General features: G+C 46.9%; 1 protein-coding gene across 2 annotated transcripts in view; it reads left to right on the top strand.

Annotated features, from left to right (window-relative positions):
• Positions 1 to 16,911, top strand: part of TRPC4 (transient receptor potential cation channel subfamily C member 4) — a 1,462,580-nt gene that overhangs the window by 554,395 nt on the left and 891,274 nt on the right. For both annotated transcript variants that reach the window (XM_078657230.1, XM_078657231.1), the window contains exon 3: positions 12,212 to 12,619. In XM_078657230.1, coding sequence (XP_078513356.1) covers positions 12,242 to 12,619 — 378 coding nt within the window. In that variant the 5' untranslated portion in view covers positions 12,212 to 12,241. The remainder of the gene's footprint in view (positions 1 to 12,211; positions 12,620 to 16,911) is intronic.

The raw sequence follows: 16,911 nt of genomic DNA, 5'->3' as shown, positions 1-16,911 counted from the left end.
GGAGCAATCAAAAATAATCTCTTACAGTGTCAAAAAATGCAGAAAATGCATAGACACTTAAGAGAGAATTTAAAGACAGATAATGCAGCCAAAAAGGCTACACTGTCCAGTACTTCAACTAGAAATTCCACCATAAAATCCACAAAACAGCAAAGCCTGTACAGATTTCCCTTGCTTAACAGCAAAAAATCCCTCAGGAATGATAGAGAGAAGAACCTGGACAGACAAGCCCCATAGGCTGCCATTATGTGGCTTAATTAGGATATTGTGCCTTTAAGGAACCTTCCAGAACCTTCTCCCAGTATCCCAGAATGCATAGCAGGTCCAACTTAGTTTCAGTTCTTTTTGAAGGCGTAGACAACGCCAGACCTGTAGCATTATGTACATGAATAACTCTCCACCGGGGAGGCGGGAGGGCGCTTATGACTATAACAGAGATACCCCTACTACAGAACTGGAGTTACAGGACAGAAACTACTCCTTCTGTAGTAGGGGATCTCTGTGTATAGTCATAATCTAGTGAATAGAATGGCAAGCCCTTCCCCACACCAAGCGGCGGTGGAGAATAAAATAACGCCACTACTGTGCGAACAGATTCCGCAGCGAAGCCTGCCCAACCTGAGCGTCTGCCCTGGCATCAGTGTCCAGGCAGTAATGCTTAGCAAAGGTATGGACCGACTTCCAAGTGGCCGCCTTGCAGATCTCTGCAATGGGAACATTACGGAGCATAGCTGTCGTAGCAGCCTTGCCCCTGGTGGAATGAGCCTTAGGCTTACCTCCTAAGGTCTTATTAGCTTTGTAGTAACACAACTGTATGCAGGACACAATCCACCTCGAGATGGACTGTTTAGAGGTAGCAAGACCTGTCCTGACTGAGCCATAATTGACGAACAATTGGTCTGACCTACGAATATCTTTAGTCTTATCAAGATAAAACTTCAGCACCCTCCGCACATCCAGGGAATGTAAAGACCTTTCCGCTGGAGATGAAGGGTTCTGAAAAAACGTAGGCAAAGTGATAGTCTGGTTGATATGAAAATCAGACACAACCTTGGGAAGAAACTTAGGGTGAGTACGCATAACAACCTTAGCATTATGAAATACAGTATAAGGTTCTTGGCAACACAACGCCTGAATCTCACTCACCCTGCGGGCCGATGTAATGGCCACGAGGAACGCCGCCTTCCAGGACAGGTGCTGCAACGAAGCCTTATGAATGGGTTCAAAAGGCTCCTTCATCAATCTGGACAGCACCACATTCAGGTCCCATGAAGGCGAAGGAAGCCTGACAGGAGGGAACACTTTCTTCAAGCCTTCCAAAAAATCTTTGATCACAGGGTTCTGGAAAAAGGAAGTCTGTGAAGGGCCTTTCCTGTAGGCAGTCAAAGCAGCCAGATGAACCTTAATGGAATGGACATTAAGGCCCGACTGCGCCAGATGTAGCAGATATGGAAGGATGACATCTTCCTTGCATGTCGTAGGGTCATAGCTCTTAGACCTACACCAGATGCAAAACCTCTTCCACTTGTAAGCATAAGAAGTCCTAGTGGAAGGTCGCTTAGCCTCCTTCAGTATGTCCATACAATCCTCAGGGAGATTCAGATGGCCATATTGCACTATTTCAGGAGCCATGCCGCCAAACTCAAAGACGAGAGGTTGGGGTGCACCATCCGCCCCCCGAACTTCGTGAGAAGGTCCGGCCTGCACGGCAACTTCATGTGAGGAAGGAGAGATCGGTGGAGCAGGTCCGTGAACCACCACTGTCTGGGCCATTCCGGGGCAATCAGAATCATTCTCGCCCTGGATTGGGACAGCTTGATGAGAACCGCCGGAATCAGGGGAATTGGTGGAAAAGCGTACAGAAAGCTGTTCGACCAGTTGATCCATAACGCGTTCCCCAGCGTCCCCGGCTGGAAGTACCTGGAGGCGAAGCCTCGGCATTTGCTGTTTTCGGCGGTGGCGAACAGATCTACGTCTGGAGTTCCCCACCTTGCGAAGACTTCTCCTAGTACTTCGTCGTTTATGACCCATTCGTGGTTTTCCTGAATGAGTCTGCTCAGTTCGTCTGCCTGAACATTCTGCACACCTGGCAGATGGGTGGCCGTTATTGACAGCCCTCGAGCCAGAAGCCAGTGCCAGATCGCCTGCGCCTCCTGCGATAGAGTGCGCGATCTCGAGCCCCCCTGCTTGTTGAGGTAATACATCGTTGTCGTGTTGTCCGTCTGAACAAGCAGAGAGTTGGTCTGAAAGGATGGATGAAAGGCCTTCAGTGCCAAGTGAACAGCTCTCAGTTCCAGGAAATTGATGTGGTACGTGGACTCCGTCGGGGACCACGTCCCTTGAATTTGCAGGTCTCCGGAGTGCGCTCCCCAGCCTAGGAGAGACGCATCCGTCACGATGGTCTGTGTGGGAATGTCCTTGTGGAAGGGAACCCCTCTGAGGAGATTCTCCTTCGAGCACCACCACTTCAGAGACTGAAGAGCATGTAGAGACAGTCGTATCTTGTCGTCCCAAGAACCTCTCCTCTGGTCCCACTGATCCTCCAAGCACTCCTGCAGAGGTCTCATCTGTAGCCGTGCGTGAGGAGTGAGAAAGATGCAAGAGGCCATCGATCCCAGTAGAGAAGACACCGTCCTCACAGTCGTAGACGGAGTGTTCATGAGAGCCTGAGCCTTCCGAACGAGTGATAAACGTCGCTCTTCCGAAGGAGACACGCTTGCCGACAGCGTATTGATGGAGGCTCCCAAGTACTGGATGCACTGGACCGGAATCGGGACCGACTTGGACATGTTGATGTGCAACCCCAGCTTGTTCAAGAGAACGCACGTCTTCTGGAAGTGTGCTTGAGCTTCCGAGAAGGAGGAGGCCTTGATCAACCAATCGTCCAGGTACGGGTAGACAAACACCTTGTTCTTCCGTAGGTGTGCTGCTACCACTGCCATACATTTCGAGAATGTCCTGGGTGCTGACTTCAGCCCGAAGGGTAGCACCGTGTACTGATAGTGATTGGTGCCGACTTGAAAACGCAGAAACTTCCTGTGTTTGCATGCAATGGGCACGTGGAAGTATGCGTCCTGTAGATCTATGGCACACATCCAATCTCCTCGTTGCAGCTGAGGGTAGATCTGATGCAACGACAGCATGCAAAACTTTTCTCTGCGAATCCACTTGTTTGCCTGTCGCAAATCCAGAATGGGCCTGAACTCGTTTTTGTCCTTCTTGCGGACAAGAAAGAACCGAGAGTAAAGACCTCTTCCTCTTTGAGACAGAGGTACGTCTTCGATCGCCCTTTTCCTTAGCAGAACGTCCGCCTCCGCCTGAAGCTCGCGCAGTTGATACTGCGAGCTGACGGGAGGAATCGATGGAGGAGGGCTGGTGAAACGTAGACTGTATCCATTGCAAACAATATTCAGCACCCACTTGTCCTGAGTAATTTTTCTCCACTCTGCCAGAAAAAATTGAACGCTTCCCCCCACCGGAGCGGGTAACGGACGAGGGGGAAGTAACAGCTCAGGGTCGAGACCGGGCCGGGCCCTTGGTCGCGGAAGAGGACTGTTGACGACCTCTACCCCCTTGGCGTTTCTGGAAGGGCCGCCTGTACTGCTGCTGCTGTTGCTGCTGTTGATGTTGTCCAGCAGACTGTCCCCTTCCACGACCCTGCGACCCAAACCGACGTTGGTACTGTCGGAAGGGTTTCTTCTCCTTGGGCTTCTCCAAGCCCACCGCCGTCAGGGTCTCCGCCTCGGCCTTCATCCTGGCCATCTCGTCATCCGCGTGTTTTCCGAAGAGAGTATCTCCGGAAAACGGGAGGTTCGCCACGCGTTGCTGTGCTTCCGGTTTCAGTGACGTCAACCTGAGCCAAGCATGGCGTCTCTGATGAATCCCGTGGCAATATCCGTGCGCTGACAGCAAGGATATGTCCGCTGCGGCGCCGATGGCCTGGTTAGAGACCAGCATCCCCTCCTGGACGATCTCCATGAAGTCCTCCTTGCGGTCTTGAGGGACAAGGTCTGCAAACTGCTCCATCGAGTCCCACAGCGACCTGTCGTAACGCCCCAGTAACGCCGAGTCACTGGCGGCCTTCATTGAAGAGGCGGACGTCCCACACGCCTTACGACCAGCAGAGTCGATCCAGCGGCTCTCCTTGTCCGGAGGTACCGTGGACGCAGGGGAGGTGGCATGAAGCTTTCGGGCAGCTGTCACGATCACTGAGTCCGGCACCGGGTCCTTCCTCAAGAAGGCAGGGTCCGAGTCCGGAGCCCTGTACTTTTTTAAGATCCTGGAAGGCGCAGACTTTACCACTGCCGGCGTCAGGAATAGCTGTTCGGCGGGCTCAAGGAGCCCTGGCACCAGAGGTAACAGGGGGCGAGACAAGTGCCGTTTGTGTAATGTCTCAAATATCACAGAGGTAGAAGCCGTAGGTGCCTCAACCTTGATTCCCAGCTTCGCCGCTCCACGCAGGAGAACCTCCTGAAACGTGCCTATATCGTCTATCGGAGACACCCTAGTCTCCGGCGAATCGGACAGCGTGGGCGAGTAGGAACGGGTCCCAGAGGCCGAACGTGACCTGGACCGACGTCTCTTGTGGTGATGCCTGGATCGTGAGGAAGATCCATGCCCACTCCTCGATCTGTCCCGTCTCCCCGAGCGAGACCTCGACCTCTTGGGCCTCGGACGTTCCTTCGGCCTCCCAGGGTCAGGAATCCTAGGCTTCTTAGGAGTCTTCTTCGGTGGCGTCGGAAACTTAGGCATCGACACCGCCCTCGGCGGGACCGGGGGTGGAGGAGTAACCGGACGCGGGGTCTGCGGAGCCGGCTTCGGAGGTGGTGTCGGGGCCTTCGGAGGCGGACCCTTCGGCACAGCCGGCCGCGAAGGAGGTGTAGAGGGCTTCATCGGAGTATCTACCCCGGAATGCGCCGTTCCCGGCGAGCCACCATCCCTTCCGGAGCGTGGGGAGCCCCCCACAGTCCTGGGCCTGTCCTTAGGACCTCCAGACGCCGAAGATCGGTGCCCAGACGCCGACCGATGGCCCCTCGACGTCGAACGGGCCTTCGGCGTCGACCGTTTCTCACTTCTCGACGTCGAACCGTGTCTGCGTCTCGACGTCGACCCCGACCAGATCGACGAACCACGAAACCTCGACGACGGGCGATGGTGCCTCGACGGCGACCTCGACCTCTTCGCCTGCCTCGACGTCGACCTCTTGGATCGTCTCGACGTCGACCCTTTGGACCTTCTCGACGTCGACCTCTCGGACCTCCTCGACGTCGATCTCCTCGAGCGTCTCGACGTCGGTCTTTTAGAATGCTTCGACGTCGACCTCTTCGGCGCCGGAGACTCCTTCCGTCTCGACGGCGGCCTCGACGACGAGGATCCCCTCGACGACGAAGTCCTCGACGGCGAACGGCGGTGTCGCCTCGACGGCGAGCGCCGACGCCGGGCCCTCCGATGTCGACCACTCGACGCCGACACCGACGACGAGGAGATCGACACCGGCTTCGACGGCGGCCGGAACACGTTCCTCGACGTCGACGGGCGACGTTTTCTCGACCCAGAGCCCTGGGGAGACCTGGAACTGGCCGTTGACCGCCCCCTCGACGTCGTGGTCAGTGCAACTGACCCAGACGGAGATCTTGGGTGAGGGCTGGTCTTCCTGCCCCTGGGGAGCCCCCCAGAGGCCTCAGCATGGGTAGAAGGAGCCCCTCCTGACCCACCTCGTGCCTTCAACCTTCTCTCTTCAAGTCCCTGAAGCCTGATCTTCTTCCTCTCCTTCAGGGTCCTTCCAGAGAAGCCTCTGCAGATCACACAGTCCTCAGGAATGTGGGAAGAGGGAAGGCAGAGAATACAGACCTCATGGGGGTCTGACTTGGCCTTCTTCCTTGAGCACTCAGGGCATTTGTCGAATAATGCAGGCATTATGGACAAAAAAGAGTGCAGAACACAGAAAGAAAGTCACCAAAGTACTTTTAAAGCACCAAAAATCGAAATTAGTGTAAAACACTAACAAAAAACCCTTGAAAAGGAAGAGCTCAATGCTCCAGGGTCCTGCTTGCAGGAGCCGGAAAAAAGAACTGAAACTAAGTTGGACCTGCTATGCATTCTGGGATACTGGGAGAAGGTTCTGGAAGGTTCCTTAAAGGCACAGTATCCTAATTAAGCCACATAATGGCAGCCTATGGGGCTTGTCTGTCCAGGTTCTTCTCTCTATCATTCCTGAGGGATTTTTTGCTGTTAAGCAAGGGAAATCTGTACAGGCTTTGCTGTTTTGTGTATTTTATGGTGGAATTTCTAGTTGAAGTACTGGACAGTGTAGCCTTTTTGGCTGCATTATCTGTCTTTAAATTCTCTCTTAAGTGTCTATGCATTTTCTGCATTTTTTGACACTGTAAGAGATTATTTTTGATTGCTCCAGGGTCCACGCACATGGGCGGGACTATTCACTAGATTATGACTATACACAGAGATCCCCTACTACAGAACCTAGAACCTCAAACTGAGGTGAGGTGACAAATGTATTAGGCCAGCAAAGCAACCTCAAGCAGGCACAAGATCCAGCTATGTCCTGCTCTGAGCTTTTAGAGCCAAAACTAACCGCTGGAGCTCAATGACGATGTGTTAGATTTTGAGGGATTCTATCTGGCAACAGCCTTAGGCCTCGGACTGCTGGAATAACTGACTTCCATTTGCAGAGAGTGGGGGCATGATTTAGTTTGGCGGCTTACTCCATCACAACATGACTAATATCCTGTCCACCTTATTAAATGTGCATTATATCCTATGCCATTTGTAATAAAGGTGATAGGATGTCCATCACATTGTAACAGGGTAACCAATCCACTAAATTCTACAACAGGCCCTAAGTCTAAAGGTGAAAAATGTGAAAGTGAAAACTGCCTTGATATATCCAACCTCCACTCCACCACGGTCAGCCTGAAATCCTTCCTAGGTCCTGGTCAACCACAGACTGTTGTTTTTCTATGGGGTGTTTTAATTTTTCTAGGCGCTTTAGGCTTAAAACTTTGAACATTCATATCTTCGGGTGCTTGTGTCCTTTTTTGATGCTTTTGGTGTTTATTATGCTCAGTATATATACATTTTCTCTGTATCCTACATTGGTTTAGCAGTTTTATTTTGTTGTGTTCTTTGCTTCAAAATTGTTGGTACTTGATGAACGTAACACAGACTTCTCTGGGAATTGTCTTTTGCTTGTGCAGTATCTACTAGGAGCTGAGCAGAAATTATCTCAGTACTGCATTTTGACCTAATCAGATTGTGTTTGTTAAGCTGGCAGAGGTCAGTTCCTTCCCAAATTAATAACACAAAGTTCACACTAGTAATGCAGGAGTATTCTCATTTGGTCCTTGGAGTCTTTTGAGTAATCACACAAATTAAGCACTGCAGTTCAGTATGTTTTGTTAATAACAACATGTGTACTGCACAAATTGCGAGATGCATATAGCCTTAATGCAGTAGTGTCTACTTTTAACTTGTAATAATGTGTGCAAGACATCTTTCTCTTCCAGTTATCAATTAGGAGGCTTTGCCTGTGTGCTTTAACTGTTGGTGCATGATTTTTGGGTTTCAGGGCTGAGACAAAAGTTCTTTACACTTTACCTAACCCTATTCTCAGAAGGTAGAAATGCACATTATCTAACCTGTAGTCTGACAGCTGCATTTGTAAAACTGAAAGCTGACCAGTCAAAATAAACCTTTCTGACAGGAGAAAACCTCCCTTTTTAAAATATTAATTAGGCACATTTATGTAGGCCTTGTAGCCCAAAAGGCATGCTGCATGGTATTTAAAATGTAGGAATTTTAAAGTTAACAAATCTATACAGTGACTAGACCCTGAAAAGCTAGTTTATCTGTAGGAAGGAAGGCTGGCTCAGAGAGAAACACTAGGAATACCTATTAAGTATTAATTCTGCTACATCAGGGTAGGGACCAGCTAGATAAATAATTCAAGTGCTATTTTAATATTTAATAAAAGCCCAACTCAATGGTGAAGTCAGATTTTCCAGGGATATTAAGAAAAACAAACGTTTTGAAAGTTACCTTTTCTCCGCCTGACACTTCTATCTAGCTCCCATCTAGCTGGTGAATGGCATTGAAGAGGTGTGAAACTACTCCCAGAGTAGGGACAATGGCCAGGGCGTGGGGAAGTGTTTTATTCCTCTGGCAGGAAGACCAGTTGTGCAGTGCTCTGGATATTAATTTATTTTAAAGGGGGCTCCTGTGACAAACAGATTTAACATGAAAACTGCACAGGCTACATCTCTGGTTTGGCACACAGACTCTGCATAGTGGAAGAAGGGTTTATTTGATTGTTGCAGTAAGGCAAACAAGAACAGCTGCAAAACTGGGTAGGATTATCCCTGAAAGCTTTTTCCCTATTCATTAGGGACGAACCGGGAGCCACCCACAAGCTAGTGCCAGGCATAAATAGGGCTCCCCAAGACACCTTCTACAAACCACTACTAGACCTCTGCAATAGCAGAAGATATTTTCCTGACGAGACCATTTGACCACTACTACCTGGACCTGACCTGGACCCTGCTGGTGACCTCTGCTGTAGTGAGTCTTAAACCCCAAGTGTTGTTCTTGAGATCTTGGGACCTTTGGCTGTGTCTCTATCTTGACTTCTACTAACATCCCTGACAAAGTGCGACTCAGGAAATATTTGTACTTCCAGACCTCCAAAGGACAGGGATAAACTTGTCAATCAGTATGAAGTGCTGAAGAAACAGGTATTCCCTGCTCAGAGATTCTCTGCAGCAGCAAATCTGATTCAGGAGGGCCTCGTCAAAATGGTGTCCGGCTTGTGGGGACTCTCTTCACATAGAACCCACAACCGGCCCCACTGGAGGATTCTGAGCTTCAAAAAAGAGACAAAGGTCCCGATTAAGACATTTGAAGTTGCACCCCCAGGCAGATCGAGAGAACAGAACGGTACCAAGCTGGCGGCATCCTGCCTATCACATTACGAGTTTGCCGCAGGGCTGGCAGTGTGTAGGCAGTGGAGTACTGGTCGTGGCTTACTTTCACTCCATATTCCTGCATATTCTTGCCCCTTCGGCTGTACCACAGTCGGGGGATCCTGTATCCCCACGGATGCGGCTGTCCTGTGGCAGTTCGACTACCACACTCGAAATACGGCGAACAGAGCCACAGTGGTGGCGGTGGTCAGACCATCACAGTTAGCACCTTGGTCTGAGGACTGCCATACTCGTAATAAGATAAACAACGAAGGGTACACAGTTCCCCAGTGGGGGATACTAAAAGGTGGAAGGGGAGAGTGAACCAAAACAGTGGATGAAGGCACAACTAAGGGAGATTCTCCCTTTCGGAACTAAAACCCTCACACACCTATCAAGCTAGGTGTTATGCTTCATCATATGGGTTTGCTGCTCGTCAGGTCGGCGGTGCAATACCTGACCGGCACCCTTAAAGGGGCTCTTTGGCGGAGATCTTTTGTTCCTGCCGTATGGTGTCATGGGTGTGAGGGCCCTAGGGAAAAGTGTAGATTTGGATGGGTGGTGTGCTAAAAAAGGTTAGATAGTCCACTGAGTCAGTTTAATAACGTGGTGATCTACCTTGTTAAAAATGTGAAGAGAGGCTGCTCGCTGGCACAATGATCCAGGGGAGCAATGCTCTACTCTAAGTTAGTTTTATACTCGTAATAAGGCCTTTAATGTTTTGCATCTGTTACCATCACATATATGATTCTCTTGTGCTGGCACTAGGATTACAATTATTTTATGCCGCTGTTATTTCAGAATGTTAGTGCTGGACTGCACCCTTCAACATATGTGACAATTATCCTGATGTGCTGTATCATACTTTGACCTAGTCTTTGCTACTTAGACAGCAGCATGTTGCATTCTGAAATATGAGTTTCATTTTTATACTGTAAATATGGGTTTAACAATTCCAGCACACAGACTGTTGATTGTTAACTTCAGGATAGCCTGAAGGAGCGACTTGTAGCAAGTAATCAAAGTTAATGTGACATATGAATCATAAGTACTTTAAAATCAAAATACATTTTCTTTCGTTTAATATACACCTGCAGTGCGCATCTGATGTTTGCAGAATACGAGAAAGCATTGTATGAGAAAATCAGTTTGCTGCTGCCATTTATGTACAAAGAAACTGAATGTAGTGGGCAATGTGATGAGTGTGGATACTTAGTACTGCTGCAATGTGGTGAGTGTGCCGTAACCCAGTAATGCTGCTATGTTGCTTTGGGTCTGCTATTTCTGGTAACACTTGATGTGAATGAGATTTACTTAATAGTATGTCGGATGCCCAATGGGGAGGATAATATTCTAAACTGAAATATAAAGACCGTAAAGATAAGGAAGTGTTTGGCGAAAACACAGTTGACTCTTGTATTGTGAATACATTTTAAAGACACAAGGGAACCCAAGTAATCTGAAAGGGACCTTTCCTTGGGTATAAGTATTTGTATAGGAACAGTGGTCAATCACAATATTAATTTGATTTCATAATTAAGACAGAAATACAATGACATCTATGCTCATTTATCCAAATGAATGTTTATAAATTAACACAGAAAATACACAGAAACATAGACATGGGGCAAATTTACGAAAAACAAGTATAATTCTCAATTGTGTCTAGGTGCTGGAGCCTTGACACAATTGAGAATTTGTTGTACTACACAAGTGCTATAGTGCTATAGTGCTAATGTCTATGTCTTTTGACCTCAAACATTTATCTGTAACCTGGCCAACATGTTCAGTGCCTGAGTTTGGCAACCTGTTTTGTCTCTTGTTTTTCGTAAATTTGCCCCCAGTCTATGTTTCTGTGTATTTTCTGTATTAAATCATAAACATCCATTTGTATATATGAGCATAGATGTCAGTATTTCTGTGTTGACTATGAAAGCACCTTGGATTGCGAAATCAGGTTTCGACAAAAATGTACTGTGGTTGTTTTCTTAAGTCCTGTTTTGACTATTTGTGTGGTGCCACTTCATGTTTTAATTGTGCTGTTATGTTACTGCGTGTATGTTACTTTCTTATGTTCTGCTGTTTACTTTAGAGGTGAGAACAAAAATTGCTATGTTGACAGCCAAATCAGCACATGCCTTTAACCTGCCTGTGACAAGAAACTGTTTACTGCTATCTCAGAATGATAACATAGATAATCTCCAACTATTCAACTATTTGAGAGAACTGGCAGCCGAAAACTATAGCAGCGTTCGTGACTTAAACTATCACACGCAGTGCTCACTTTACCTTTAAGTGGAATCTGATTTGAAGCATAGAAATATGGACCTGTTCCACAGACAGTTGGCCAAATTCACAAAACAAACCAAGAAAACTGAACCTGCAAAAGTAGCCTTGTGAACAAGTACGTTTTAGAGTCCACAAACTTTGGTAGTATTGGAACTGGAAAGTCTCCGGTTTCCAGGCACACTACAAGCATTGTCTTGAGACATTTTTTTTAAGTTGCTATTTGCCCCGTGTGCGTGCGCAGGGTAATATTACTTATTGAGGAAAGGCCCTAACGTGCAGTTGCTGTTTTTTTCTTTTTGTGGAATGCATTTTCCTCTTGGAGAAATGCTTCCCCTCATGCCCCTGTGAAGGTAAGGTTTGTTTCATTCGCTTCTTACCCTGGAAGCGTTGTTTTGTGTAATGTGTGGCTTCACCTAATCTCTGACCAATCCCGGGGTGGGTAAGAGTTAGAGGGAAGCTTGAGGGTGTCCATAAATTCACTTGTTTTAGAGGGTCCATAAATTCACTCGTTTTAGGGTGTTCATAGATTCTCAAAGCAAACCACGCTTCATCTTCCATTCCCCACCCGTTGCACGGGGTTTACCGGTGTAATTGTGGGTATTCATGTTCTACAATTGTGCAAAGGTCAATGCAGGTGCACCTGCCAGATGTTCTTTTCTGGATATCTGCCAGATGTGAGTGAAGCCAGTTGAGGCCCTAGATGTAGGCTCACAGACAGAAATGACTTTGCTACCATCAGTCTTAATTTCTAACCACCTCCACGCAGGCAAATGGATGACCTTTGTATCTGAAGAGATTTAAGGTCAAGCTACAAAGCAAACTCTGGGGCTAGTTATGACCGGTCCCATTCTTAAATTGCCATTGAGTCATACATTACTAAGCTGCAAAATATCACTGTGCTTTGTTTCAGTTTTTATTTTATATCTGTTTTTTTCTCATCTTTGCAGAGAAAATGGCATAGCATGGCATAAAAAAACATGGCTCAGTTCTACTACAAAAGAAGCGTCAACGCCCCGTACAGAGACCGCATCCCGCTTCGCATAGTGCGAGCAGAGTCGGAGCTCTCGCCGTCAGAAAAAGCCTATTTAAGTGCTGTGGAAAAGGGCGACTATGCCAGTGTCAAGCAGGCGCTCGAGGAAGCGGAGATTTACTTCAAAATCAATATTAATTGCATTGATCCCCTGGGAAGAACTGCTCTGCTGATTGCAATTGAGAATGAGAACCTTGAGCTGATCGAACTTCTCTTGAGTTTCAATGTCTATGTGGGAGATGCCCTTTTACACGCCATCCGGAAGGAAGTAGTTGGAGCTGTGGAGCTGTTACTCAATCATAAGAAACCGAGTGGAGAGAAACAGGTATGTGCAAAAATCATTATTTTTTGTTCAATTGCTAATAAAGTTTAGTAAACACAAAGGGTATCAAAGAGCTTCTGCAGTCATGGTGGAAGCACCACAGTGTGGTGGGAAACAACCTTTACAACGCAACTTTTACAACGCACTGCCATTACAACGCAGTCATTACAACGCAACATCCCTTACAATGCAAGCCATTACAACGCAACCATTACCACGCATGACACTACAACACATACAATTACAACTCATGTCATTACAACGCAGTCATTACAATGCATACCATTACAACGCATACCATTACAACGCATAATACCCTTACACTATCCAACACTTACCCTACTGTTGCACCCCCTGGAGTTAGAATAGTAATTTTTACCCCTACTATCCAACACTTACCATACATCCAATGTCATGGTATGCGTTGTAATGGTATGCGTTGTAAAGGTAGTATGCGTTGTAATGGAATGCGTTGTAGAGGTAGTTTTTAGAACATTCCTTGTAATGGCATACGTTGTAATGGAACGCGTTGTAAAGGATGTTGCGTTGTAAAAAATGCATTGCAAAGGTATGCGTTGTAAAAGTATGCGTTGTAACGTCATACCTCCCAGTGTGGTGGGAGCGCCACAGTCATGTTGGCGGCTCCACAGTGTGGCAGTGCTCTGCAGTCATGGTGGCTGTTCCACAGTCGTTGTGGTGGCTCCACAGTCATGGCAGGGGCTCTGCAGTCGTGGTGGCGGCTCCACAGTCGTGGCAGGGGCTCCACAGTCGTGGTGGAGGTCCACAGTCATAAAGTAATCTCCACAGTGCAGTTTCTCATTGCCAAGATGCCGCCACGCTCCAGACTGTGGAGGCTGTTTGTGAATCGGACCCTGAATATTATGCTTTTTCCTCAGGCAATATAGCATTCACTTCTGTGGTGGGCTGCTTTGTATACGTAATAAACAATTAGGGACTGCTCATACAGGTACGATCATCAAGTACAAAATATGGTACTTGCATATAAAAAAGCTACAGGGCAGCCACTGTTGCTTTAAAATCAACAATCAGTGTTGAAGATGCAGCAGAATGTTATCAAGAATGCAAATGTGTGGCAACATGCAATTCCACCTCAATGTATTGGCCGCACCGTATTTTGATAAAAAAGAGAAAAAGAAGTGGACTCTCTGAATAAATGCGTCCTTGATACTGCCCAAATGAAATGTTCTTTGTGTTACTTGTCCTCTCTGTACATATTCAATAAGTGGCTCCATCTTCCTTTAATTATGTTATAAATCTATTTACATTACACCCAAGTGCTTTTGGATTTTGTCCTGTGTGTAATAGGTCAACCACTGCCAGTCTGGCAAGATCCACTATGATTTAGTTAAGTGTGAGTTAAAGTATTTTCCTTTTTAAATATGAAGACAGTGGCTGGGTATTGATTTATGAAGTGTTAATGGATGTTTGGCAGAGTTCTTAGTTTGTAACCCCTGCGTCTTCCCTGAGAAAGCCGTGGGCCGCTCCGTCTAGCTAGTCGCTACACTGATGGCAAAATGCCAAAGGGTGAACTTGATGCTCAGTTTGGGTTCAATAATAAGGTGGTCCCATGACACGAGAAAAGTCTCTGTCACATAAGGAGACTTAGGACTTCCCAGACCATTTTCCAAATTTACTGAAAATGCCCTGAATTGTTATTGCACACTGTTCCAGAAGAAGCCATATCCTTAATGTACATCTATATCTCTCGTGCATTCCGCTATGCCACTGTAAGCTCTTACAGCTGCTATGCCAATTGCCACTGAAAAATACCAATAGCAATTCATGCCCATGTTCCAATAGGAGCAGAATCAGTAGAATGTGGCAGGAAGCACTGTGGATTCCCTACTCCTAAGGTGTCTGCCAAGTCCAAATGTAATGATGTGGCAGCTTGTTGAATGGACTGATGGCTGATGCATGTTGCAGTACACAAACACATGTCTGGGCCTCAATAGGGTACTACCTACTTCTCCTGCAGCAGTGAATGTAATATGTATTGTTTTGACTGCTGCCAGTTTCCCCCAGCACCTTGGCCTATCCATGCCAGTGAGATATGACAATGATGTGTGGGATCTATGCTATGCTATGCTGGTTTATCTAATGCAACAGCATGGCACTATTTGGTGCATATACAATATTTTGCTGTTCGTTATATGCACAGCATAGTAATCCTCCATGGCGTTGAACCAGCTGCTACTGTCAAGATTACTGTACTGCACATGTGCCATGCATGTGAAGGGTACTTTACAACACATATGCACACCCAGGCGAAAAGTATCTCAATTGATGTTGCAGACTACTGGTGAAGTTGTATTTAAGCCATTTGCACAACTGTTGTTGGTCACAGTAGACTATGCTCCTTCAAGTTTATCATTTGTGCACCCACGTGGGTTGCAAGAGAAGTCGAAGTGCTAGCACAATCCTCGTCTTCCACATTATGATGTGGGTGATAAGGGAGTAGTGCATTTTTGGGGGACAGTGGGGGATAACAGTACACAAGTGTCAATGAAGTAAAATAAAGTGTTTATCTATGTATCTATCTATCTATGTATCTATTTATCTATCTATTTGTCTGTCTGTCTCTCTGTCTCTCTGTCTATCTATCTGTCACATAAAAGGTGATTGGAGAAATGCTTACTGTCCAACGCACTGGCAATCTCTCTGGGCAGCATTCTAACCTAGAAAAACACGAGTTTATACAGGGCTAGAGGGATGTTTATAGACCTAGCCTAAGTATTATCCCCCATAGGAATCAACTAACAACTACAAACTTAGGGGTCTTATTGAGGATTCAGCCGTAGTCCTCTGCTCATCTACACCTTGTCTAAAGTACAAGGGTGTGAATGAAATAAACCAACAAACCAGATCACAAGATGTGAAGAACCAGTAACGTGAGTCCCCACTGGTGTAGGATTCCCATCAACAGTCTTGTAATGATCAATATTATCATTTGGTAGTCCTAATCGGGTATTGTGTCTCTAGATCATTGAGACCAGCATACCCCGATAACCAGATATGGGGTAGCGACCCACAATCACTCGGTACTACCACATGATGTTGATGTGATGGGGAGTGCAGTGTAGACAAAGAAAAAGTGGTGATCTTAAAAAAGGATAGGGAGCTCAACCCAGAAACCTTTAATAATTGTTTGCCCCTTCCTTCCTAAAAACAAGAACAGTGTAATATCATCATCGCAGTCCCAACAAATAGCTGCGAGGAGACCAACATGTTTCAGCCACTCAGGGGTGAGTCCTTCGGCTTTCGTCAGGGTCTCTGTTCTATAACAATACTACTGCATTAATTAGTGAATAAAGTGTTAAACAAAATAATATGTGTAAAAAACACACAAGTAAAAAAACCAGTAAAGGATATGATTTTCCCTCAGCTGTTTCAACTCCTCTCTTCGGCAACTGGTCGTATATGTACTGTTTAGAGGGGACAAACGTGCAGGAAAAACACAATCTATTACACTGGTCTGCATAGAACATAATATATTGTCCAAAAGGGTGTATTCTAGCTTATTTACTCACCCAGTGTGTCCGGGGAGTGGACCTCACCTCTTCCTGGACCTGGCTCAGGATATATGAGACCCCGCTCTACAATAACAGAAACCGCCTGCGTCAGCTACACACACCGGACAACCAAACATGCAGCTACTCTGGTAATGTATATTCCTACGCAAAGCAAGGTTTTCTGTATATGGAGTAGAATTAACCCCTATCCGTAGGTTCACAACACACCTACCCTCCACCTCCCTGCACGCTACAGGCTAAGTTAATATGGGTTTTCACAGTTCCCAATACATAGCATAAAGCTAGCACAATGGAATGCCCAGTATAACAAGCTAGCTAGGCAGGTAACCATACCTGTCCGTCGGTGTCCCTAGCCGTGACTGAGTCAGGGGGAGGCACAGTCCCCAGTGCTCTCTGACTACTTCAATGTTAGGCTATGGAACAATCAACCAATCGGTACCGGCGAGGGAGGGGCTAGCCGAATCGCCACCTCCTCACACGGCACTCTGTATTGTCATTGTGACAGATCCTTTGCCAATTACCTCGTTTTCAATGTCCCCTGATGGTACATGGACACGATCACACAACTGTCTTAACCGGGGTCCGCACTCGATCGCGGCCCCGAGTGCGTCCTCTCGCGAGAACGGACCGATAGAGGACTACAAAATGATGTCACGTCATGAGTGATTGTAGTTCTCTGCGCGACCACGGAAGGATTTCCACATTACTCTTCCTTGCGTGGCCTGGAGCAGTGTTTCCTTGAGC

This window comes from Lissotriton helveticus, chromosome 8 (assembly GCF_964261635.1).
Source record: "Lissotriton helveticus chromosome 8, aLisHel1.1, whole genome shotgun sequence".
In the NCBI taxonomy this organism is placed as follows: domain Eukaryota; kingdom Metazoa; phylum Chordata; class Amphibia; order Caudata; family Salamandridae; genus Lissotriton; species Lissotriton helveticus.
This window is presented reverse-complemented; position numbering and strand designations above follow the sequence as displayed.